This window comes from Scardinius erythrophthalmus (assembly GCF_964197995.2).
Source record: "Scardinius erythrophthalmus genome assembly, chromosome: 13".
Taxonomy (NCBI): Eukaryota; Metazoa; Chordata; class Actinopteri; order Cypriniformes; family Leuciscidae; genus Scardinius; species Scardinius erythrophthalmus.
The window spans coordinates 24,882,794-24,908,688 of NC_138233.1; the positions used below are offsets into that span (position 1 = coordinate 24,882,794).

Here is a 25,895-nt window from a genome sequence, read left to right on the forward strand (position 1 = left end):
AATCATATTACAAAGACTGTGCACTGTGAAGTACTGAATTGTGGAGTTAGACCGTTAAACAGTTTTTCACCGTTGCTGTGTTCCGGATTTTTTGGGCGGGGCTAAAACGGGGGCTCGATGACGCACTGAGGCCCCCTGAGCTATTGGACACGCCCCTACTTGATGACGCACTGGAGCCCCATTCACATCAGTTTGCAACTCAATCGCGAGTTACTGTCAGTACGATTATTTACTACATCCTACAGTTTGCTAGCTAGCTATGCCTTCGTCACGGAAATGCGTATTACCTGGATGCGATCACGTACAAAACAGATCGGTGTCCTTATTTAAATTTCCGAAAAACTATCATATCAACAAGAGGTGGATTAATTTTGTGAAGAGCCACCTTGATGGAGAGCTGAGGATCACCGCCAAAACCCGCCTCTGTAGTGATCATTTTACACGGGATAGTTTTATAAACTTTCGTCGCAGACAACTGGGATTCATTCACTGATAATCCGCTGTTACAGGTGAATGTGGCCGAACCGACTATCTCCCGCCTCGGCCTTCATCCTCCCGTCGCGCCGACAACTGGTGCCATCGTCGGCAGTGCGTGCCCACCAATGAGTGTAAGTTGCCTTGTGTGCTTATGTCATAATTATAGTAGGTAGTCCAGGCTCGAACATGTATGGCTTTGTAAAACAAATTAAGCTGCTAGGAGCATCCTTTCCGGCTGTAGCGGTGACAGTTGAGTGTTGTTGTGAGTCGACGGCAGCGAGATTTCCCGCGAGTGGGCGTGGTTTCAGCGCAGCCAGCGGACACGCCCCCAGCGTTTGAGAGCAGAGACTACTGCTCATTTTTTCAAGATTTTGATCGCTTATTTGATGTACTTGCCGGCTTTTTTTATCATTAAAATTTGACTGGGTGGCTAATAACACATTTTTCTGTGGTGTGACAAACTCAGAACACATACTTAATTTTGACTTTACAGGGACTATAAAGATCAGCTGAGAGCCCTAACACAATCATGACACCAGCGCCAAAAATTTACTAAATACAGTCTGAGCATTAAGCCGGACAAGGCCACAGTGTCTATTTCTACACAGCAGCTTTTGACAGGTCAACTTACACAAGCTGTTCTTTGCTAACCTCAGGCTCTGGCAGCAAGAGGATTCCTGATTGTGCCGGGACAAAAAGTCTTACTGGATATTGAATAAAATATGCAACCAATCCCTGCCTCCTACAGAAAAAAATCTTAATTAGTATTTTTGTCTTGTTTTACAGTAAAACATTTTAAAATACATTTACTTAAAATAATTAAAAATAGATTTATTTAAAATTTATAATATAACATTTACATAATATTTACATAAGATATTAAGACTTATTTTGAGTAAATACATTGTGAATTTATTTTTCTTAACCCATTAGGAAAAGTATTTTTTTCTTGTTTTCCTCATTTATGCTTAAAAAAAAGTATTAGCTATTATATAAGATATATTTTAAGATTTATTCTCAGAAAACATCTTAATATGTTACTGTAAGCATAAGAGTACTGTAAATGCACCTCGTTTTAACAGTTTCGATATTTACTGGAAAACGCAATGAATTTAGAAATTAATATAACAATAATAATAATATTTACTTTTAGTAAAATAATATTAACTTATGTTATATTTAAAGGGATAGTTCACCCAAAAATGAAAATTCTGTCCTCATTTACTCTCCCTCATGTTGTTCCAAACCTGTATGACTTTCTTTCTTCTGCTGAACACAAAAGAAGATTATTTTGAAGAAAGTCGGTAACCAAACGACTGATGGACCCCATTGACTTCCATAGTAGGAAAAAAAATAATACTATGGATGTCAAAGGGGACCAGCAACTGTTTAATTACCAACCTTCTTTAAAATATCTTCTTTTGTGTTTAGCAGAAGAAAGGAAATCATACAGGTTTGGAACAACTTGAGGGAGAGTAAATGATGACAGAATTTTCATTTTTTGGTGAACTATCCCTTTAAGGCAGTAAGACTTATTTTACATGAATATATCTTATATATCTTAATTAATTTCTTACCCCAACCCCAATTTTTCCATTTTAACCATAAATTCCACTGAATGCTGTTAGCTTCGAGCCATTGATATATTGGTGAAAATATTCTAATGTCTAAGACAAAAATACTGAAAATGAACAAAGCTTTAAGGTTGTTCAGTGCCACAAAGACAACCAATATTTACTGCATACTTATAAACCCCTATTGCATGGCTTATCCTCCGTTATATCTCCGTCTAATACACACACAAACAAACATCTAAAGCAGGGAGTTAGAATAGGGGTGTTAGGTTTGCTTGCTCTCCGACTAGGAAATGCTTCATAGTATGTAATGTTGTGAGGGATACATATATCTAATTACCGTAGCATTTCCCCATGGCTCTTTAGCGAAGACGAAGAGAAGGGCCAGGACACGATCTGATGTAATGTGAGAGACGCCACCTCCCAGAGGAGGAAGAGGAACAGCAGCTGCAGTTCCAAAAAGCTCCCACAGGGGGCGCCATAGAGGGATCCTGCCGACAAGCGGCTATTTTTAGACCATTGAATAGAGAAATGTATTTATAGAGCTTTGAGTTCTGTCGCATAGAGGAAGCAGTAGCTTTAGGGGTTCAGAGGATCAAAGCTTAGCTGACAAGCAGCTCTTAACGGAAGTAGGAGAGACTGACAGGCGGTGCACTCTTCGGACAAGGAACCGCAGTGTGTCTACTCTGCCCGCAGCACGACAAAACACAGTCATCATCAGCCCTGCCGTGGTGACATTTGCACATTCTCACAGGAATAGCTGCACTTGGGCTAAAAGCAGCCTCTAACCCAATGCACATCTCCAAAAGAAACCTCTGCAGTAGACAGAAACACTCAGCCTCGTTCACGTCAGTGTTTTAATCTGCTGGTCACAAATAGAGCATTCCGAGGTCAGGCAGAAGATTTCAGACAAAGCTGCTCGCTGTACACCTTCTCAAAATAACAGCAGACATGTGAAGACTGATTTCAACAGTTCTGAAGGCTTAATTCAAGACTGAATCAGTTCAATTTTAGAGTGGACATGAGGAATAATAAATAAATATCTCTTCAAAGTCACATGTACAGATGATGCAATAGTCAGGGGGTAATATCACCAGGAGGAAAGCAGCTGGGAGATGGATCCCTGTTAAGGCGATTGTGAAGATCAGATGAATAATACATGATTCTGTTTGGGGGATTAATCCAACACTGAGTAAAGGTAACTTCAAAAGGAGTCTTCACAGAGGACGCTCTGGCGCCTCTAGTGGACAGCAGATGCAACTGCAGGCAGACAGTTGTTTATGACGGACTGCAGCAGATCCTCTGCACGTTTGAATCTTTCAATAAGTCCTTCATCGCAGAGGTTATGAAGCAAGCAACACAAGAACAATGCAGTTCTGAATCTGCATGCAAGCAATACGGATAGCTTAACGTTTCGACATCATACAGTGTCTTTGATATCCACCACCCAGTGGCTCCAAAGAGTATTTGGACATTTAAGACGCAATTAAAAATGTATGAATGTCATTGCATTAATAAATAAATATCAATCCAACCAGCACATGCAAACAAATCATAATCATGTGTATTTCATCACATTAACTATTAACTACTAATGTTTGACAACTAGAAAGTATCACTACACTTTATTTTATAGTACATGCACTTATGTGTACTTCCAGTGTACTTGCCTAAGAAAGTACTAGGTAATATAAGGTAACTACATGGGTTAAGGTTAGGTTTAGGGGTAAGGGCAGGGTAAGTACCTAGTTATTAACCAGTTAATACAATTACTATAATAAGTACATAGAATGTACATGGGGAACAGGACTGTAAAATAAAGTGCTATCCTTTTTTGAGTGGTCGACTGATATAGATTTTTTAATGGTTGATAGCAATGCCGATATTTTTTGAGAGCAGGGAGGCCAATGGCTGATATAAAACCGATATATATGATATCATACAATTTAATGTAAAGATAGTAAATATCACATATTGCAATGAAATTTGTATTTATATGATGCAATATTTACTAAATTGTAAGTATTTTGAAATTGATCAATATGAAAAAAATGACCGAACAATTTAAAAGTAAACCTGCAAAACAAAAAGATGTATACTTTAGATAGAAACTTCTTGATTCTGTAATCATATTATAGTATTAAAAAAAAAAAAAAAAAACTAAGACGTGAACTCAGTAATCTGGCAAATCTGTGCGCACTGGGAATCATATTTTGTCAAATAAAGACCTGCTGATGCTAATATTATATATAGCACAGCATAGTTTGAAGTGAACTTAAAAAGTTTGTCGTTCATGCGTTTCCAGTGACAACAGAATTCTCTTTTCCGCATCCAATTTGGAGAACAGGAGATCCTAAGGCATTCTCATCACTGTCAAAATAAAAGTCTGCCAACATTTATCAGGCAAACAGAAAAAATCTTCAGCTGTTGCAAATATATTTTTAAAAATGACAATTACTGGCATAGGCGATATATTGGTCGACCACTTTTTTGCCTTAATATTGAACCATATATCTATCGTTTAAAAATGTTCAACCTCACAAACTTCTTTATGTGAAAAGTACTGCTTGGTGTTTTTATGATATCAGTTGGATTGATATTTTGTTATCTATGCATTAATGACATGCATTATTTTATAGGACAATTAATTTGTGTCCTTAATGTCCAGATACTTTTCAGATCCACTGTATACATTTAAATAATAATAAAACTGTCCATCAAGTATTACTAAAATGGTGCAAAAGCACAAATTTTGTAAGAATATTTTGTAAAATCTTGTCTTTAAGTCTGCATGTTAGTCATCTCAAGTAAGCTGTAAACCAGTGCAAATGAGGTTTGACTCAAAATCCTGTTGTTGTTGAAATAAAATCCATATTCTCAGTTTCTTCAATAATAAGACAGTGAAGCAGACAAGTTAGTACCAGGGCAGCCAAAAGCATCATTTCGACGGACGGCTGAGGTGTTGATCCAAGCGGTAAGTGCAGGAAACAGCACACTCCACCAGTAGCTGTGCGCTACAACAGCATGTCTGCATGCCCCTGCAGCTCTTCTCCCATTGGATAAAACTATCTCCCACAGTAACAGCCCTGGGCAAAGCGGAGATCAAGTATATGGACGACCACTCCACAGCAGGGCGCAAGCACCACTCCAGTACATACACCAGTCAAATGACGCATCAAACAGCAGCCATCCGCCCCCCTCACGTATGAAGAGCCCTAAAGGGAAAGTGCTTCTCATGGTCTGTGTGTGTTTGGATACTTGGCTAGCAGCAGATGATGTCATGGATATCATCCACAGCTAGCGATAAGGGAAGGTGGGTGAGGCGATCACAGAGGGGAGGATGGCAAGGTAGTTGGAGGGGACGTAGCCTCTCTGGCCACGCGTCTCCACCAGACTCCACTCCTTGTTTCCACGCTTATCGTGAGGCTCCACCACCCGCACCGGCTCACCAGCCCTCAGAGAAATCTCCCGACTGCTCCTCGCGGTGAAGTCATAGCCCGCGTACACCTGCAAATGGAGAACAGAGAGCGTTTGAGTCTGATTGGTAATAAGAGGAGTTATTTTCTGTGAGTTCTGAGAGTCAATGGCTGCGTTTACACTTGGCATTAACATGCGACCTGTATCCGGATGTTGTCCACATACACATTGAAAAGTCAAGTGTAAACGCGCTTCTGATCGGAATGTTATCCGATCAGCGTGTCCAGGTTTGGAGGTAGTTGAGGACGCATTGTGATCGGATCTCAGTGTAATGTAAACGCAATCCAGCCATCGTGTCTGCATTCACAGGTGGACGTCACACGAAACCCCGCCCACTGTCATTATTCCCCCCCTCCTCTCTCCAGGAATTGCTGCACGTAGCTGTGTGGTTTTGCGATACAGTCGAATGCGAAGTACATCGCAAATATACTGAAATGTTTGCCATCGCACCTGAACGTTGCAGAACCATTCATTTTCTGTAAAGAACGTGCATTTTTCCCAGCACAGCTGGCAACGTTCTCGGACCCATACGTTTCTCTGTTCCGTTTCCATAACAGCATCTATCCACATTATTAGCACTTGCAGCCTTTTCATCCTCCTCATTTTGCGAGATTTGTAAAATGTCCCCCGACTGAAAACTGCTTTTAAAAGAAAACCCACCACTTCAGGTCGACTTTGCACCAGAGACATCCTTTTTTTTTTCTTTTTTTTTCCCGCGGGAATGCAAGATCAGATCTGTTATCCAGATACAGAAGCCACTTGATGAGGACAGGTGTAAACCCACCATGTCCCAATTGGCTTACGATCCGACCTGCTTGATCGGATCACGGTGATCACATGTTAATGCCAAGTGTAATCTCAGCCAATGGCAAAACCCACACAAACAGTAAAACCGAATAAGAAATCTGTCTAGAGAATGTATGTGTTTTTTGAGTGCTCTGTCGAGTATATGCAACATCTTTTTAGATTTGAAAGTTGAGTGGTATTTAGTGTTACACAATGTGCTTGAGACATGTTCAAGTGTTAAGAGTGGGATGTTTATGATATTACAGCTCATAAGAGAATAAAAATAGCTGGGTGGAAAAAAGGAAATCTGAAAGGATAAATTAGATGAAGTGCTCCCCCCTGTGGCTAATACCCATAATGCTTAATGAATCATGTTCATTAGTGGTGTTTGCTGAGGCTAGCATATTGATCACACCTTCTCCCAGGGATTTGAACAAACCTCTAGCCCTAAAAGTTGAATGAAAAAGTTGCAGCAGCAGACCTATCCTAATATCAATAACATGCATTTTTAAAAAAATAGGGAGAATATTAATTTCATGCCGACTTTACACAAAGTGATATTGGTAACAAAAACGAATTAACTAAAAAGACTCACATAAAACTAATATATTTGGTAACACTTTATTTTAGTGTCCTTGTTACAAATGTTACATGTACTTACCATAGTAATAACAGTATGATGCATGCAACTAACCCTCAACCAAATCCTAACCCTATTGTAAGTGCATGCAGTTACTTAATATTACTCAGAACTTAAATACATAATTACACTGTAACAATTACACCTTAAAATAAAGTGTAACCATATATTTTAATGGCTAACTAATAAATAAAAATAGACAAACTCATTTTAGTTTTGATACATGGTATATTTATAATTCATAGCATAAATGTCTAAATAAATGAAAAGAAAATGACAAAAAAAAAAAAAAAGTCTATTCAAGAGAGCCCTAAATCATATATAGGGAGATTATTTTTTGCCAATAAGCAACGTCATAAATATGCTAAAAGCCACCCAGAACACCACTGTGGCGAGTTCTGCATGGGCAAACAACTCACATTCTCTTCACATTCTTTTCTTGAAAAACAATGCTTTGTAAACGCAAAGTTATAAAAAAAATCCACTTGAGACTACAAAAACTGGATATATAATTGATCTGGGAGCTGTAAATGTTAGCCAGTCGTGTTTTCTCACAAGCTGAAAGAGAATTTCTGCACTGTCACAGTCACAATGATAAACAACCTGTTAAGGTTGTTCAGAAAAAACGTCACATTTTTACAGTCACAAAAGCAGCGTGTCTCCCACAGTCAAAATCTGCCTCCCACATTCTGCTTCCCTAAACATGAAGCCACAATGATATGGAACCATTTGACTGTCAGATCAAGCAGATGACTGAATCAGAGTGTGTATGTGTGGGTGCCGCGAGTGTGTGTGTAGGTGGCCGTGATCGAGTATATCACTTCTTCTGACAAGGAGTTCATTTCTGTTCTTCCAATACTGAATTCACAAATGCGGAAGCTTGTGATTGATGATCATGAGATACGGAAAACCTGCCATCAATCTCCAAAGGTCTCGTTCTATTTGACACACGAATCAGAACCAGTAACTAGGCGGCCTTATGACCCGTCAGTCAAAGCGCAGGTCTGTGCCTGTGTGTCACTCACCTGAAAACAGGGCGTGGTCACGCTGTTTAGGAGCGGCTGGGCTCCGGGTGTGTAGGAGTGTCTTCGGGGTCCTGGACCGGTGGGCACGACATTCAGATGAGGAGACTGTGGAGGGTCAACGGTCATCTGGTGGTAGCGTGTCAGTTTTGAAGCAGGCACATATCCCCTCGGGCCTGAAGAAAATTAAAAACAAAGTCCTATCAAGATACTCAAATACGCATTTTTAAATAGCTTTATTCTGGAGATTGATGAAAGCTGATTTGAAAGAGTGCTTTAACTGTACTTGACCAGCAGATGTCAGTCATAACATTACCAAAGGCTTTCCACAGCAATTGTTGTACTGGTAATACTATCTATACTGGGTATATGATATTTTTTATATATACTTACATAAAATAAGACATGTTGATCCCAGAACAACATTCCTGTCCAAAAACATAGTCTGAACCCTATTCCTACCCCTAAACTTTATCCCTTTAAATAAGAGGGAAATGATAGAGGTGAGTAAAGAGTATAAAAGTGTAGAACCCACTAACCCTTGTTGTTAGCCTGAACTTGACATTAACTGTAAGCCGATACCTAAAATTTGATTGGCTGATTTATGTTCACCTCTCTGGGTCCAAGGAACTTACTAAAATCACAATATTAACTGCTAAGCAGTGCAACAGAAATGATATGAAAAGCAATTTTAGACAAAATATGAATGTTTAAAATACATTTAGACTATGTTCTCTATTATTACAGTACACCTCCATTATTGTCTTTAGACCAGATCTTTCCATTTTGTAGATGCCACATGTTATGAAAATATCACTGCATTAAGGCAAGTGTAATTTGTATTATCATATGGTTTATATTTTGCTTTAAAGCGGTTTAATCAGATGGATTTTATATTGCATTAGAGAATGTGAAATCTATGTTGGCAGAGGGGTTGTTCTGAGCATTAAAGCAAGTTTAATTTAAGAAAAGACCTTTTGTTTGAATTTGCATAACTATTATTTTCCAATTTGTTCTTAGGCCCATTTGCATGCAGAATATGAGAGAATCAAATGGATCAATCTTGTTCACCCAATAATACATGTTCAGGTATGAACTGATTCCAGCTCAGTTGTCTTTAAATGCACTATGAGTTAATTCTCCACAGTTTTCCACATGCCAGTTTTACCTCCTGCATCAACCAGCCAGCGGCGACGGTCTCCTCGCGTGTCCATCTCACTGACGACAGCTACCAGCTCTCCCTTACTGAGGGTCAGGTCAAGGTCACGGGTGCCCACCACAGGGCCTGTCAGCTGGTAGATCTTCTCCGAGCCATGCTTAGCGTTCAAAGCCTTGAGACGCTGCTCACACGCGGGACTGGGCGGCTGAGACGTCACAGACATGAAACAGAAAAACATGTTTTATTTAGTACCTAATCAGATTTAACGTGATATTTCACGCAGCTAAATACATTACATTTAGAATGAAAATGTACATGAAGTGCAGTAATTACAGTGCTGGATCACTTTGAACTGAGAAACAGAGAGAGGAAATGAACATGAGAGGAAGATACTCCAATGATTTACATCAGAGATCTACATTTTGATCCCTTTCAGGAAACACGCAGTACTGCTGAAGATTACAGGCCATCTCTCTGTTTGATCCTTCTGCCTTCACTCGAAACTTATCAGGACAGATTTCTTAGCAGGGCTGAGACTACCAAATATTATATTAAAGCTACAATATGCAAAAACATTTTTGCCACTAGAGGGCGGTACATCCAAACAACAAAACGGCGTAGCTTGATGACGATGTGAAGGAGCGTGGAATGATGGGAACTGTCGTTTTAAACTCCACTGTGGATGTAAATCAGTCAGACGGGAATCGAAAAATCATGTTCATGGATGAGGCTAAGTTCTATGTATATAATGACATGCTTTTTGTGGTTCAGCGCGGTCTGTAATGGGAAAGAGAAGAGACGAGCGGGATGCAAGTAGGTCAAGTGCAAATGACGAACACCCGTGTCTTATTGCTGTGATCCGCGTGGAGAGACCGCTTATAAGCCGCGCGCTGGAACGAGAGAGAGACTGAAGAGAAAATTGGACGCAGAGAAAGAAAACCGGTGGATCCGAGCTCTCATTTTTGAACTCGGTTGCCACGGTGAATGCGCGTTGTGCACGACTTTTGTTTGTTTTGCTTTATTTTAATAAAGTACGAGTCCCAGTCACGCGACCCCTGTCTTCTTCCTTCCTGACTCTTGAACCTCATAACACTTTTATTTCATTAAAATGAATTAACCGCAAGAAAAAGTAAGGTTTAATACTAAATTGGTTATCATAGATGTTACTGTATGTCGAATTCATTGTTGTGATAACGCGGTGCAGTTTTACATGTTCTAAACAATTGTTGTAAAAGTACATTTCGAACATACTCACATCATTTGCCAAAATACTGATTAATCTTTATGTATAACACATGCTATATTTATTTACATGGCCATAAACACCAGACGTGATAAACTATATCAATAAACTAAACACAAATATAAAGCAATAATACTTCCCTTACATAAACATAACTATTACCGAATGCTACAGTTGGAAAATATAAAATTAAGCATGCTTTGTCGACAGAACCAGCTGCAATCGGTAAAGAATAATTGTGTTCCATAACGACTGCACGAAACAAGCTAACGTTTGTTGCTTGATAGATGCTACAACTACAACTTCCGCATTTGTCCAGGACTCCACTCCACGCAGTACGAGCGGAAACCAAGGGTAACGCGGATATGACGCCACTGACTGGCAACTCCCAGCTACCCCCTGCTCTAACGCCCCGTTTCCTTGGTTAAAATCTTAATTTTCTCACGATTTAAAAATAGTTGGAAACATTTGGGATATTGTAAGTAATCAACTTAACAAAATATATAACACTGGCCTTGAGATTATGGGATATTTTAATGCAAAATTCTTGCATATTGCACCTTTAATATGATATTTGGAAAAAATGACATTGCGATATTTTGCAATATATATTGCGATATGAAAACAATTTCACCAGATGACTTGAATAGCACTATGAGGAAAGAATGAATCATTCTAGAATGACTGGGGTGATTTTGTAATGGAGTACATCTGCATAGAAAGTAATAAACAAATTACACGCATAGATAAATACAATAGAACAAAGATATAAATGAAATAAACAGTGCTTTCATTTTTTCAGGTAAATCCAACTGTATTTAGGTGCAGAGTCAGACATTGAATAATCAAATGTAAAATAACACAGCATAGTCTTCACTGTATAAATTAAATATAATTAATTTAATTAATTATCTTTGTTAAAGCAGCAAATGTCATTTTTTCTTTCTATTTTGTTGTTTGATTAACATTGGTGACAAACAGCTGCGAGTATATTATAGGGTATATTAAGACAAATGCACGAATCCAATATAATGAATGATATGCATCCGTTTTCTTTCTCAATTGTTTATAACACATAACTGACTTGTTTATAAAGATATTTACCAAGACGGGCATTCTAACTTAATTTTGAATTCTCGTGCCCGTTCAAGCTCAGAAATAAGAGAAAGAGCACCGAACTTTGTGTCTGACACAGAAAACAGCGCGCAAGTTACAGTCTTAAACATGCGCTTGATGTTTAAACTTACAGGACTTTAAAAACACATGCAAATGATAAACTTTCACTCTTTGACGTTCACACTTTGCAATTAATCCACGATTGGCCCGTACGGATCATGAATCACGGATCAACTATGATGCCTATTCTTGACATCGCACACCCTGCGATGTGACTATAGGTGGATGCACACATCGCGATATCGATGCTAAAACGATACATCGTGCAGCCCTATTTCTTAGTGATGGCAGATTGACTATAACCTGAACGCTGTAGTGATGGTCTAATACCTATGACATGACATCACAGACAGAGAAGAATGAAATATGAAACGTGACAATGGTGTGGTCTCTGCTTACCTTGACAAAAGACGATGATATTAAAATATTTACACAACATGAAATCATAATGGACTATTTAATGTAATAAATGCTTCTAGTCTTAATTTCCTTAATTCATCAGTGAACATTAGGAAAGAAACTTCCATCTCCTCTCAAACAGCTTTTCTTTTCTGATAATTAATCTTGACCCATAAATATCATAGCTCGGTTTTCACAAACCAATCAAGTTCTGAGGCATGATCAAGCCCCAACATTTTGGTCAAATACACTACCACTTTGACCGGTAGTATATCTTTGCTGTAATTTGCGTTTGACTAAATAAAAAGCAGCTGTTTAGGGCCACCCGTAATTCAGTAACCCCAGGACATGACATATTTTACTACGGTATGTTCGAAATTAATGGATGAATTGATGTAAAACACATGAGGTCTAAATTACATCAAGATGAATGAATGGCTGCATTTAGCTATGGTTATATTCAACACTGTCCACAGGCACCGTTAAACTGCAGTAAGGGGACAAAGTGTCCCGTAGGAAGACGTCTCCACCCGGCAACAGACAATAGTGCGTCTCTGTGATGGAACTGACCTGCACAATGGGAGCATTGAGCTCATCTTGAACACTCTGACACAGGCTCTCCATCCTCCTCGAACCCTCCAGCACCGAAGTCTCTGCCCACTTCCAGAACTCACCAGCTTCCAAATAACTGTGTGGGAGCTGCCAGGAGACAGAGAGCAATTCATAAACACTGCCAGCCTGCAAAAAGCTAAATTTAATAACACTTTTCCAACCACATGCTTGCAGTGTCGTTCAGTGGTGGATAGAGCGTTCAACAGTTCCTGAAATTGATAGGTATTCAAGTGCAATCATGAGGATGAAATAACTACATGACTGTGAAGGTGAATCTCGTGAAACCTATGAAGAACATGTCCAGGTTATAATTTACTCCAAAAAAAAAAAAAAAATTATATATTTTTATATAATATTTTGCATGACGAAAAAATAAAATACGTTTTGCACCATTAAGATTTTTTGTATTGTGATATTTTCATGTGAAAAAAAATAATTCTGTAATTTGTAAATGTACATAGTAGTATATGTACTGCATTTAATTTATGCTGATTTAATATTGTTATTTTTTTGTTTTTGTGGTTGATCAAAAAAATGAATATAGGATGATGGATCTAATTGAAAGTAGTAAGCTCATTTATAAATTATTCACCTGGGAATTAGGCACTGTAGAAATTAAATATTCATTTGGTAATCTCTAAGGGTGTGTTCAGGTTTGGTTCGATTTAGGGTGTTCACACTTGTAGTTTGGTTTTCTAGGTTCTTTTGGACCAGACCAAAAAAGAAAATGACACATTTAGTACTGGTTCGCTTGGCGTTCACACTGTCATTTTTAACACCTAACCTAAAGAAACAAAACAACAAAAAAAGACGGATATTTCGCAACGGAACTTGTCAAACATCCAAAACAATGCTGTGTGTTGTTTCAAATGCGCTTGCTGTTCACTCTTAGAAATAAAGGTTCAAAAGCTGTCACTGGGGTGGTCATTTTTCAAAAGGTACACCTTTGTACCTAAAAAATGCATATTAGTACCTTAAAGGTACATATTGGTACCTAAACAGTACATATTAGAAGGGTACTGTCCCAGTGACAGGTTTTGTACCTTTTTTTCTGAGAGTGTATATGCATACATATGATAGTATATGATGGAGCTAAGAACTCGTGAAGAGCTTATAAAATGTGTAAAGTAGTCAAAACAGTGGCAGGAAATCCTCCATCACAAACACAAACGGAGATCTGCTGCGAGGAGACGCGTTTCTGATCATAGTTTTTCTCATCATAGGACCTATGTTGCCCACTATAGTTTGGTACAGGTGTCAGAAACGCCCTGTCCTTGCAGCAGATCTTTGTTTGAGTGTGTGAAGGAATTCCTGGTGCTGTTTTGACCCCTTTACACATTTTATAAGATCTTAACGAGTTCTCAACTGGTAAAAATACTGCATTTAGCCCAGCAGGCAACATTGTTTTGGATGTTCGGGAAGTTCCAAAATGTACGATTTTAGATTCAGTGTTAAAAATGACTAAATGTATCATTTGGTCTTCTGGTCCGAAACAAAAGAACCACAAGAACCAAACTATAAGTGTGAACTAAAGCTCACTGTATTTTGTCCTCAGCCTTTAGTAAAACCTGAGTATGTTTATCTTTTCCTGTAAAAAGTACCTGATGGGTAAAGCTGGTGGCGAGCTGCTCCATATCCGCCGACAGGTCTCTCTGCAGGCAGCTGAAGGCCTCTAGCGTGGCCCACAGGAGCTGAAGGGCTTTCCCGTTGAACTGCGGCAGCTCGGTCAACAGCAGAGTGTTGATGGTCTTGTAGGTGTTAGCTATAGCTTGCTCCTCAAAACTCAGGCTACTCTTCTCCTCGATTAGCTCATAGTCCAGGAGCTTGTCTTGACGTTTGCGGATGAGGTTTCGTGGTCCTGCCATCAGCTCTTGGAGTGAGCTCAAGGGCTTAAAGACTAGTGTCTTCAAACGACTCTCCTGTAAGTAGCAGCAAAAGTGGAGGAAAATAGATGTACAAATTAAGTTCAGGAGGCAAGATACAGTACAAGAAATGTACATGGTTAATTTAATCAATAACCAACAACCGATCGATGATATAATTATTATTTTTTTTTTTTTTACACGTCACTTTAATGCATAAACCACTGTCTTCCTCTCAAATAAGAAGCATTCTGCTAAAAAGGGTGCTGTGTGCAACCATAATTTCAATGGCTGGTGAACAGTTAAAAGATCTTGGCACAATTTGTATCCCTACATGATACATGGTGTTTTTGCAGCTGTATTGGTTCTAGCAGGGTTAGACATTGATGAATGGAGAAAACTAAAGTGGCGAATAGAGGCACCACAGAGAAGAAATATGGTGTCATGACAAATGTTGGTGATCCAGACTAGTAAAAGATGCCATATTTAATTTGACATGTGCTCTTTAAGATCACTAAATTCGAGGCTTCTGGTCATACCTAGGATATCCAGATCCACCAAAGGAGGGAGAGCATTTTCACATTTAGCACCAAAACTCTGGAATAGCCTTCCTGATACTGTTCGTTGCTCAGATTCGCTCTCCCAGTTTAAAACTAGATTAAAGACGCATCTCTTCAGCCAGGCATTCATATAATATTTTAATCTTACAGTTAAATCCAGTCTCTACTTCATAAACGCCAGAGGAGAACTGGCCCCCGACTGAGCCTGGGTTCTCCCAAGGTTTTTTTTTCTCCATTAGGTCACCTAATGGAGTTTTTTCGGTTCCTTGCCACTGTTGCCTTTGGCTTGCTCAGTTGGGGATACTTAATTTGATTAATCGATTCAACAGTGCTATTGATCTGCATTACCAAACGTGGATGTTTTACACCAGAAACAAACACTGATGTACTATTTTATTTAATACTGTGAAGCTGCTTTGATACAATCTGTATTGTGAAAAGCGCTATATAAATAAAGTTGACATGTACAAAAATGAGGCAGTGAGGGATAGAGGTACAGTGTGTAACAGAGAGCTGCAGGAATGAGTACTAAAAACCTGGAAACGAGTTAACATTACTTACCGTTCAATTGTTCTAAAGTCAAATTTTTTTTGTTAAATGCCTGAAATAAGATCTGTAGTTCACACAAACTCAAGATATTTTGAGGTTTTATCTTACAACATAAAATACATCAGTAATCCCCCTTTATGATTTTTTAAGGCTTATGTGTCTTGAAAAAGGTGCTAACAAGTGGCTAAACCGGCACAAACCCTCTTTTGGCGTTAAAAAACTACTGTCAGGATTTACTAAAGACACACAATAAAAAATAAGCACTGAAAATGCGTGGACAGTTATTTTTGTGCCTGACCTTGCGCTCGCCAATTTACTGGTGTTTGCGCACTATTTATTTAACTCACAAAAAAGCATGTCTTAAACCAGATGTTAATTTGCACTGCTCTTGGTAGATTGCTTTTTTTTTTTTTTGCTTTTTTGTTTGTTGTCTTGGAAAGCACCGGTACTTAAACAAAACATGTCAGTTGTTGGTCACAGAGCTAATTTTCTGCAATTATCCAAAAGTCAATGGGAAAATCCTTTGGCCTATTGTGATGCTTATATCCGGTTTGCCTACAAAATTACATCATCCCTGTACCACACCAATATGTGTAAATTAATATATGTGTTAAGCTCATGCACCTGGGTGTTGATTGCTCAGTTATAATCTCCAAGAAAAAAAATGAACATGGCCTAAGACTTAATTTTTTTAGGTACAGTACAACTTATTGAACAGCCATTTTGTCCATTCACATCCTTGTTTCATTCATGCCAAATAAAATGACTTATACTCAATTAAATTAAAACTCTTATACTAATTTTCGCTAGAGAAACTGTAACGCTTGAAGATGTACACTAAGGATTTTAAGTTTCCCTCCCAAAAAACACAACTTAGTTTGAAAGATTCACAAGAACTAAATCTCTCCGAATGTCTCTGAAGGATGTGAACTGTAATTTCCTTAAGGTCTTACATATGAGGGGTAAATCCACTGTCTGAGTGCTACTGTGATTTCTTTAGAGAACAAGGCAGTTTTCTCCCCTTCCAGATCAAGATCAGCTTCCTCTGGTCTGCAGCTGAGGAACCGCTGTACACAGAAACAGAGCTCAGATGGTTAAATAAATCTTTACAAACACTCCAAGCGCACAGCCATAATCTCAACTTCACAATTTTCAGAAACCCCTTCCATCTGCCCTGGGATCAACCCTCACACATTATTTTCCTTTCATTCACCAGCTGGAATATCAATGGAAAATGTTGAAGAGTTTGATCCATGGGCGTACTTGCTTCACATTGAGGGAACACCAAAACAAATGAGAAGATCAAATCTTTAAGTTAATTTGTAACTATAGCCATTAAGAGAAAGAACAGTAAAAGCAAACCTGTAGATGGTGGAGATAAGCCTCCATGTTATAATGAAGCTCTGAGATGCCCCTCTCCAGGACAAAGAAAAAGCCGGCAAGAGCATCATATTCTTCATCCTTTACCTATGATGGGATTGATTTACAAATCATCATTTAAGAATTATTTGTAAAAAGTCATCTTATGTGGCAATGGTGCCTGATGCTATATGGAAACAATGTGGTTCTTTCAACATGCCAAACATTTCTGTTCCTTTGTTTACGACAAGCATTGTTCTTCAGTGTAGTATCGTAGGGTTGGGTACCGAAACCAGGCACCGATATGGAACCAGTAACTAAGTAACCAGTAGTATGTAACCGGGCCGAATCAAAATGCAGATTTTGGTGCAACTTTAATGCCTCATCTGTCGGTTGAAATATTTGCCCTCTGGTTCTCCGAAACGGACATAAGCATCATCACCCGTTAACCCTTCGACGCATTTGATCGTTCACACCGGTGGGATTAGAATGTTGGGATTAAAACATCAAGTTCTAAATTCAAATTTGCGTTTGCTCGTTGGCTGGCGCTGAGCCATAGACAGGCGCTCTCAGCGCTGTCATATTATATCACAACTATTCAGTGTTTTCAACCACATAAGGTTTATTATGGGTTTCAGACATTTAAATATACATAAGTACTAGTAAATAACATTTATAGTTTGTAAAATACACACTGATGTCTATGGAAGCGGTAATAACAATCCTTTCAATTATAAATTGATGGCGTGTTTAGATAGGCTACACATTGTGTAGGTAACTATAAAATTTACTCTGTTCTTCTCACACTTCACCACCCACTTAAATGCTCACCTTGTGCAGTCAGGTGAGGTGTCGTATTTGGCCAGAGAAGGCAAAAAATTGTAAAAAGAATTGAATCTAAAGCTGTTTTGTAGCATACCAAATACAGACTACTTTGCTGTTATTAGTACTGTAGTGTTATTTAGTGTTAAATTATTGTATTTGGGTTAGGTGGCTTAGGTTTTATTGTGAATTTGTTATGTTAATTTGTTGTGTTTTGTTTTTAATTGTATTAAATATTTTTTTCAATAAAAAAGCCATTCTTTAATGTTATTCACCATCATTTTGAGGCTCTCTTTTTTTTAAAGTATCGGTTCAGGAACCGGTACTGTTTTAAAAGTATCGAAAAAAACCCAAACGATACCCAACCCTAACTGTTTGTCAGTTACCTTTGGCACCATTCCTGTCTCATGCTTTATGTACTGGCTAAACCGGGCCGTCTTCTTGGCAATGCTGTGGCCACTGAGTCGATTGATCTTGTCCTTGATGGTCAGGTTCTCTGTCTTCTTGTACTTGTCAGCTGTGACAGTCAGAGAATGAGAATAATCAAGCAAATCAAAACCTCAAGCATTTCATTCATGGTTTCACGCTATTATTAACAATGGATTTGCATACTTTGCTTCGGTAAGCTTTGCTGTCTAAATTGCGTGCATGTTCTCACCCACTTCACGGAAGCGTTTGTATTCATTGATCCTGCAGTTAATCTGGACCGCAGTGTGAGCGGTGTGCTCCAGGATTACGTAGGCTGGGTGTTGGGGGTCTGTGTGCTTCTGGATGGTCTGGAGCAGAAGGGGGTAACGGGCGATTCTCTGAACCGGCATCACCAGGAAGAAACTCAGAGTGGACGCATTCACATCAGGACTGAAGACAGATGGGATCAGGGGTCAAAAATGGAAGGAATGTTGGGTAATACACTGGTGTATTTGTCTAGGAAGTCATTGTGCTCTCAAGGAGTTGTTCGAGACATACACAACATGGTTGTTGTTTATGAACTTACGCAGATGACTTGATGATTCGGGTCATTTCTAACCACAGGGCCTCTTTCTGTTTGTAGCTGTTCTCTAGAGCAGTGATGTTGTTGTAGTTGGCAAGATATTCCTTATAGGCCATCTCTATATCTTGAGACAGACTAAGGAAAGAGTCACCTGAAAGAAAGAATAAGATACTTTAATAATTAAAAATTATACATTTTTATAATATAAAACAATATTTACATCTTTTCCATACAACATACAGTACACTACCGTTCAAAAGTTTGGGGTGAGAATGATTTTTTTCTTTTTAAAGAGAGGATGCATTAAATTGATCAAAAGTGACAGAAAAGACATTTATAATGTTTCAGAAGATTTCCATTTAAAAAAAATCTTGAAAAAAGTCTCATGGTTTCCACAAAAATATTAAGCATCAATGTCTTTAACACTGATGATAAGAAATGCTTCTTGAGCAGCAAATCATCATATTAGAATGATTTCTGAAGGATCATGTGACACCGAAGACTGGTGTAATGATGACAAATAATCAGCTTTGCCATTATAAAGAAAAAATGAAATTCTAAAATATGTTAAAACAGAAAAGTTATTTTTCAATGAAATAATATTTCACAATATTACTGTTTTTATTGCCTTTTTGTTCAAATAAATGTAGCCTTAGTCAGCATAAGAGAGATCCAAACAGAAGGAATTTACACATAACATTCTAAACCTCAAACATCATTATGCTCATCTTGAAATTCAAGTTCTAGATTCTTCAACCATGAGCTCAAGGAAAAAATATGTTAATCCGCATGTGGGCATGACACACAGACAGCATGACTGCAAAAGAACTGAGGAAATCGAAAGTGGACTGGAAATTCCAGTTTGTCCGGCTGTACTCACAGAGAGTTTGCAGGTATTTTGGGTCGCTGTGAGGTATCTGTGCCTGGTCCAGGAGGCTCAGGAGTCTGCTGGAAACATCCATCACTTCATCAATGTGCTGGAACATGTTCTCTAGGTTCGGTGGAGGAGGCTGCAAGGGACCCAATAATATCTGATATCATTAAAGCTTGTTTACCTACAATGGTTATACATTTCAAATATGAGAGAAGCAAAATCATTTAGTCCCAATTATGAGCCATTTATGCTTTATGGCCCATTCCCTCCTGGTTTGAATCAAATATTAATATAAGTATAATCCCAATTCGATTGATTATTCTTATTATATGATTTCATTATTATTTTTTATTTATCTTATTTCTTTAATATTACTTCTTTGTATATTGTTTGTTGTTTATGTTTGCTTGGTTTTTGATCATGTCATAAGTTCTTGTTTTTAATAATGTATCAATAATGTAAGAACACAGTTACTTAAAGTAGAGTTTAGAGGCTAATTGTTGTATTATCTGATTAGATTGTTAATGTGTTCATGTAGGAATGATAGAGTGCTTCAATGGTATTTCAGTGGTGGTGGAAGCAATACATAATGTAAATAACAGATGTGTGGCACCTTAACAGATATTTAATGAGTGAAAGTGACTACAAGAGAACTTGTGAACCTGGAGTTTCTGCAGGTTGCTGTTGATGGTGACTGTACAGAGCTGCATGTGTTTCAGGTAGTTCCTCTCAGTCTGCACCAGCTCATCTATAGACATGAGCTGCCTCTGAGCGTCCCTCTCTCTGGCTGCTGTCTCTGTTGCGGCCCGTGCCTTTCTCTCTTCTTCATTCTCTTCCTCTTCTGCAGGCTCTTCCAGGGAGTCGTTCATTTCTTTAGTTCCTTCCTTCTCCTCTATGATATCGTCCTTTGCCATCAATCTTACATTTGCCTTCAGCGAATTCGCCATAGCAGGAATGCCTAAAATGCATATAGAAGTCGTTTAACAGCTTTTACATTTTACGGCTTACCTGTCCGATGGTAATGCACAATATGTATATAACCCTTAAGATATTCTGTGTTGTGTACTTGGACAGTAAAATAAAGACTGTAGCTTGATTCAGTGTAATTTTTGTGTTTTTTTTATACACTGTTACAGTTTATATTAATATTCTGAAGTAACTTTCAGCTTTCGTTTTAGTAATTCTGTTATGTGTTTTTGCCATTTTATTAAGTTCATTCTGCTTTGTTTTTATTTAATTATAGTAAAAAAATTAGCCATTTTGCCCTGGCAACTAACTGAAATAAAGTTTTTCATCTAATATTTATATTTTATTTCAGCTTCATTTTAATTACCAAGTTCTTAAATAGGGATGCACGATATTGGATAAAAACGTGATATGCGACAACTCATTTAATAATGCGATATTCGATATGCGATACAGCTTAAAGTGTGTAAAAAACTTAAATTATATTTAAAATGATACAACCTACATACATGTTTCACATTATTTTTGTCAGTAGAAAGCATCCCTTCAACTTCTGAAAGTGTACAGCAGTTTTACTGTAGCATAAGTAGTAAGTGTCATTTTAACATTAGTGTGAAACTGTTTTTTTTTATTCAGAAACTGAATAACCAAATGTAAAAATAAAACACTGCTTAGTCTTCACTGTATGGATTAAATACATACTGATTTTTATTAAAGCTACAAAAGTTATTCGGTCAAGTGAGGGATTTTGTTCATAACACAAGTTACTGCAAGCCGTTATGATATACATATCGTGATCTGTACATTTGCAATATTTTGATATGCAGCCCTACTTTTCACAAATTTTAAATCATTTTAGTTAACAATCGCTTGATTAGGCTAAAACCCACAGTAGGTAGTAACACATGTAAACATACTTGCACTCCCACTGACAGTCACTGTGCATTTGAATAATTTGAACTCAAATAGCCAAGTCTCACTAAAAAATAATGACTTTCGATTGCTTTCTAGTTGCAATTAGTTGTCAGTGTGTAAACGCCCCTTAAAAGAATGCTGATCTTGGATTGTATGAACTGCATGAACTTCCCTTTTAAGCTCATTCATCACAATTATGCTAAAGCTGACCATCAATCAAGACTATTACACACATAAACCAGACTCGGCGATCACACTATAAGGACCACCCATAAAGGGCTGAGTGCTCTGTATTGTCACCTCCCAGAGGGGGTGAAACACCATGTGTCTGAAGACTTCCACGGATGATGCTATCAAAGACAGCTTTTGATTGCAATTGTAATAAAACGTACATATCCAAAAAAGAAACAAACTCAAAACTGAGGACAAAGTCTGACTTTGTCAAACTTTTATGATATTTGCGCAGTCACTGAAGATAAATAAAGGTTCATAGACCATCAACACCTCTGTTACAATTCCAGCTATACCCACAAGCACATAGAGGATATGCAAGCACATCTATATACAAACAAATTTCACCACATCCGTAGCCATTAATAAGGAAACAACATACTTCTAACAAGTGCTCAAGACAAGCACACTCAAAGCGAAAACCACAAACTCAGCATGTAGCGCAGAGCTTACGCTCGCACACTAAGAGCTTTAACAGTGGTGCACTGCAGTATGGCAAACCCGTTCATAAGGACTAAAGAAATGACAGGTTTACTACAAGAACAATCCCCAAAAAATAACCAAATGCATAATTACCTTTACAGAATGGGAAAAACTAACCCTTGGAGTCTCTTGCGCTGGAAAAAATGAGGTGTGCAGCTGGGGAAAGCCCAGGCCAGACTCTCAGACTGGTGTAAGTTTGTCCACTGAGTCACACTGCAGGGCCTCATGTGGCACGGGTGTGTGAGGGAAGGGGGGATGGGTGGGTCAGCTGGGAGGTGGGATTTTAGCAGTGGGGATCCCGGATAGGACACACACTTTAATGAATACACAGATTGACTGCAGTATCCATTGGGAAGGAAGTGACGCCAGCGCAGGATGAAGCTGATTGGATGGCAGGAGTTCAAGAACTGGTGTACAACACACTCAGCTGTGCAGCAAATGCAGTAAACAAAAGCCCCATGTGGCCAGGAAATAACACGCCAACTTGAGTGAGTCAGAGGTCAGAGCTGTTAAAAAACAAAAGCCATCAAGCCAACTATTTTAGACACATTCTTCATGATGTAAATGGACACAAAGTGTTTTTAACATTAAGATTTTAGGTTAAAATTTGCACAAATTGAGACCATAACACTTATACAAGTTTGAAACCCCATTGTTTTCTGTTCGTCACAGAGGCAAATCCGCATGACCAACTTGAACCTAGTGCAAAATCTGTGTGCGGAAATATTTCACCTTTATTCGAAATTCTTAATCGCGTAGATTCCTATTGAAATGTGAAAATTTGATGAACAATGGTAAATTTGACCGCACCATAAGACATTAAGAAATGCTTGTTAATTTTTTTCAAGCAAACTTGTCTTCCCATTGTTATGCTGTTAATGTAATTAATAATGAGGAAAAAAATACTGATGTATATTGCAGTATTGAATTGTATAAGAACATTTAAAAAATACATTTTTTTAGAGACAGATCTCCATTTGTTTTAAGCTTTTTGCAGTTCAATAAAAAAAGACTTTAAAACATATACCTTAAACGCACTACACATCACTTTAGATAAAAATAGATGGATACATGTGCCAAATTTAAAGTACTCATAATAAATGTACATACATAAGTATTAGCCTAGATAACTTTGTTTAAAGTCATCAGGAAATCAAAATTGACATTTCCTATTTTTTTATGGATTGCAGCACATTTGAGCTTCAGCAAGAACCAATGAGGTTCATTCTCGTGTTACGCAGCACTTTTGAGCTTCTGCAAGAGGGTCGTTCTTGCGAGTCAAGTGGGTTTGCTTGAGCTTCTGTTTCTGTTCATATGGATTAGTTTTACTTTCCCTTTATGAAGCGTCAAAGTGTCAGTTGCGTAGCGGTCAATGGTGGGAGAGAAGCTCTCAGATTTCATCAAAAAGATCTTCATTTGTGTTCCGAAGGTGAACGAAAGTCTTACAGTGTAATCTGAGAGCTTTCTGTCCCTCCATTGACAGGTTTGGAATGACATGGTGAGTAATTAATGAAAGAATTTTCATTTTTGGGTGGTCTATACCTTTAAGGTGTCATATCAACTGCACAAAACCTCAGACTGCAGCCTTAAGTGGGAAGTGAAGTGGTATATTTTCTCAGTTCATTTATTTCCATAACAATAAGAAAAGTACACTGTATAGATTTAACATAGGCTATAGTAATAACAAAACAAACAAGAAAAAAAGGCAAATAAATTAAATTGGTTAAACTTAAAATGTGAACTCACACACTTAATCCTCACTTAGTCACATAATACAAAATTCCACATTAAACATCGTAAAACAAATAGTTCACTCAACAATAGAAATTATGCAACTATTTTCACACCCTCGTGTAAGAGTTAGCCTACAGCTCATAAATCCTTTTCTATACAATTAAAGTAAATGGTGACTGACTGTCTGTCATTATGTGTCATCTTAATTTTCCACGTAAGAAAGTCAGTCACACGGGATTGAAGCAAAATGAGCTTGTGTAAATAATGGCAGGAGTTTCATTTTGAGTGAGCTGTCCCTTTAAAGTTATGTTTGAAATCTCGAATGTAGCATTAAATGTATTACACGTTTGCATCTCACCTGTGTTCTTACCTGTAATGTGTTTACAGCGGAGATTCCTCGGACGTAGAACACAGAAACATCGCATCTACGAGCACTTTAACGCTCTGCCAAGTTTAAGCCGACCTCGAAAGCGAGACTGACTGATGTTGCTTTTAATGTCACCTGTTCTTACGGTCCTCGCGCTCAGTAACAGGTTCACGCGCAAGGCCCCGCGTCACGCATTCCGATCATTCCGCGCGAGTGGCTTAGTCATGAGAAATATGACATATTGTTTTTCTCATTCGCATATTAAATCGGATGAATGCTGCAGAGAGGCATCTGATGCGTTGATTTCTTAGAAATGTTAGTAGCCACGCAGTAGTGGTAAACCAGAAGACATAACGTTGTTATGGTAAAGGTTAACTGGGAAACAGAGACATCGCGTGGACGCCTGGGTAACAGCTACTGATCTCTTTCATTTTAGACGTATCACTCTATATATAGATCAGTGGAAACAGCTCAGTGCTTATGGAATCTAATAGATGTAAGTAGGCTACACCTCAAATTCGGTTTTCAATAACGTTTTCGTAATATTTGCAATGTTTTAATTTTATATTTCAGGCTTTAATTTTATATAGGCCTATAGGCTATGTTTCTCGTGGTTAATATCTTAAGTCTCGACTAAAAAATAGAGTTTTTTTTCTATACAGTAAGATGTATAAACAAATATAGCTTACTTAAGAGCTGTTTCCACATACACTGACTCCACTAGTGTGGGTTAACACTAAAATAAAACATAGACATTTTGGTAACACTTTACAATAAGGTTCATTAGTTAACATTAATTAACTACCTTAGTTAATATGAAATAAGAATTAGCAATACTTATTCAGCATTTATTAATCTTAGTTAATTAAAATCAAAGGTTGTATTTGTTAACATGCACTGTGAACTCACATGAACAAACAGTGAACAGCTGTATTTGTATCAACTAACAGTCACAAAGATTAATAAATACTGTAACAAATGTTTTGCTCGTTAGTTCATGTTAGCTATGCATTAACTTGTTAACTAATGAACCTTATTGTAAAGTGTGACCGACATTTTGGAATTTAGTCCGTTAAAATTTGTGTGAATTTTTTGCCTGTCCTCTTACTGCCCCATAAACCAGACAATCTTACCACAGTTTTTTTTTTTTTTTTCACATTTTCCATCTGCCTTGCTTGTTATTTACAGAAGGCTTACAGACAGAAAAAAATGCTATAAAATGTTACCTTTACATGCTAAACAGTTTACTTTTCCTACAACAGCACCACAAATCTTCTTAAATTGTTCTTAGAAAGGTCTAATTTTGCATCCAGTTGACAGGCTAGCCATGACATTTAACGCAAAGTAAAAAATGAGGTAAAGTCGTGACTACGCACACATTTAATTGTCTGACATTTAGTGCATTCCACACATAACTCTTCCATGAATGCATGTTTGATTCCAACTCAGATTGGAACCGCTGTGGTTTCCTGGTTATTGATATTGGTGAGGTAAATTGTAGCTTCTTCCGAGAAAGAGCAATTCAACACACAAGAATGAAGGCTGCGCACACATTATAGGTCAGTTTTACACTTCTATGGCAACAGATAACAGCCAAACCCTATCAAACAAACTACA

General features: G+C 37.9%; 1 protein-coding gene across 3 annotated transcripts; it reads right to left on the reverse strand.

Annotated features, from left to right (window-relative positions):
• Positions 1–2,646: 2,646 nt before the first annotated feature.
• On the reverse strand, positions 2,647–24,408 carry arhgef37 (Rho guanine nucleotide exchange factor (GEF) 37). 3 transcript variants are annotated; one of them, XM_081382299.1, is made up of 14 exons: positions 24,282–24,408; positions 22,295–22,683; positions 20,245–20,540; positions 19,589–19,718; positions 18,712–18,859; positions 18,376–18,575; positions 18,104–18,234; positions 16,899–17,003; positions 16,490–16,603; positions 14,167–14,484; positions 12,524–12,652; positions 9,145–9,340; positions 7,980–8,152; positions 2,647–5,558 (listed from the first exon to the last, which is right to left on the reverse strand). In XM_081382299.1, the coding sequence occupies exons 3-14, from the start codon at positions 20,527–20,529 to the stop codon at positions 5,349–5,351; spliced, it is 2,139 nt and encodes a 712-aa protein (XP_081238425.1). In that variant the 5' UTR covers positions 20,530–20,540; positions 22,295–22,683; positions 24,282–24,408; the 3' UTR covers positions 2,647–5,348. The 3 variants fall into 3 exon arrangements, with proteins under 3 accessions (XP_081238425.1, XP_081238424.1, XP_081238423.1); XM_081382298.1 differs by having other exon boundaries at positions 22,271–22,683; XM_081382297.1 differs by lacking the exon at positions 22,295–22,683 and having other exon boundaries at positions 24,282–24,379.
• Positions 24,409–25,895: the final 1,487 nt, after the last annotated feature.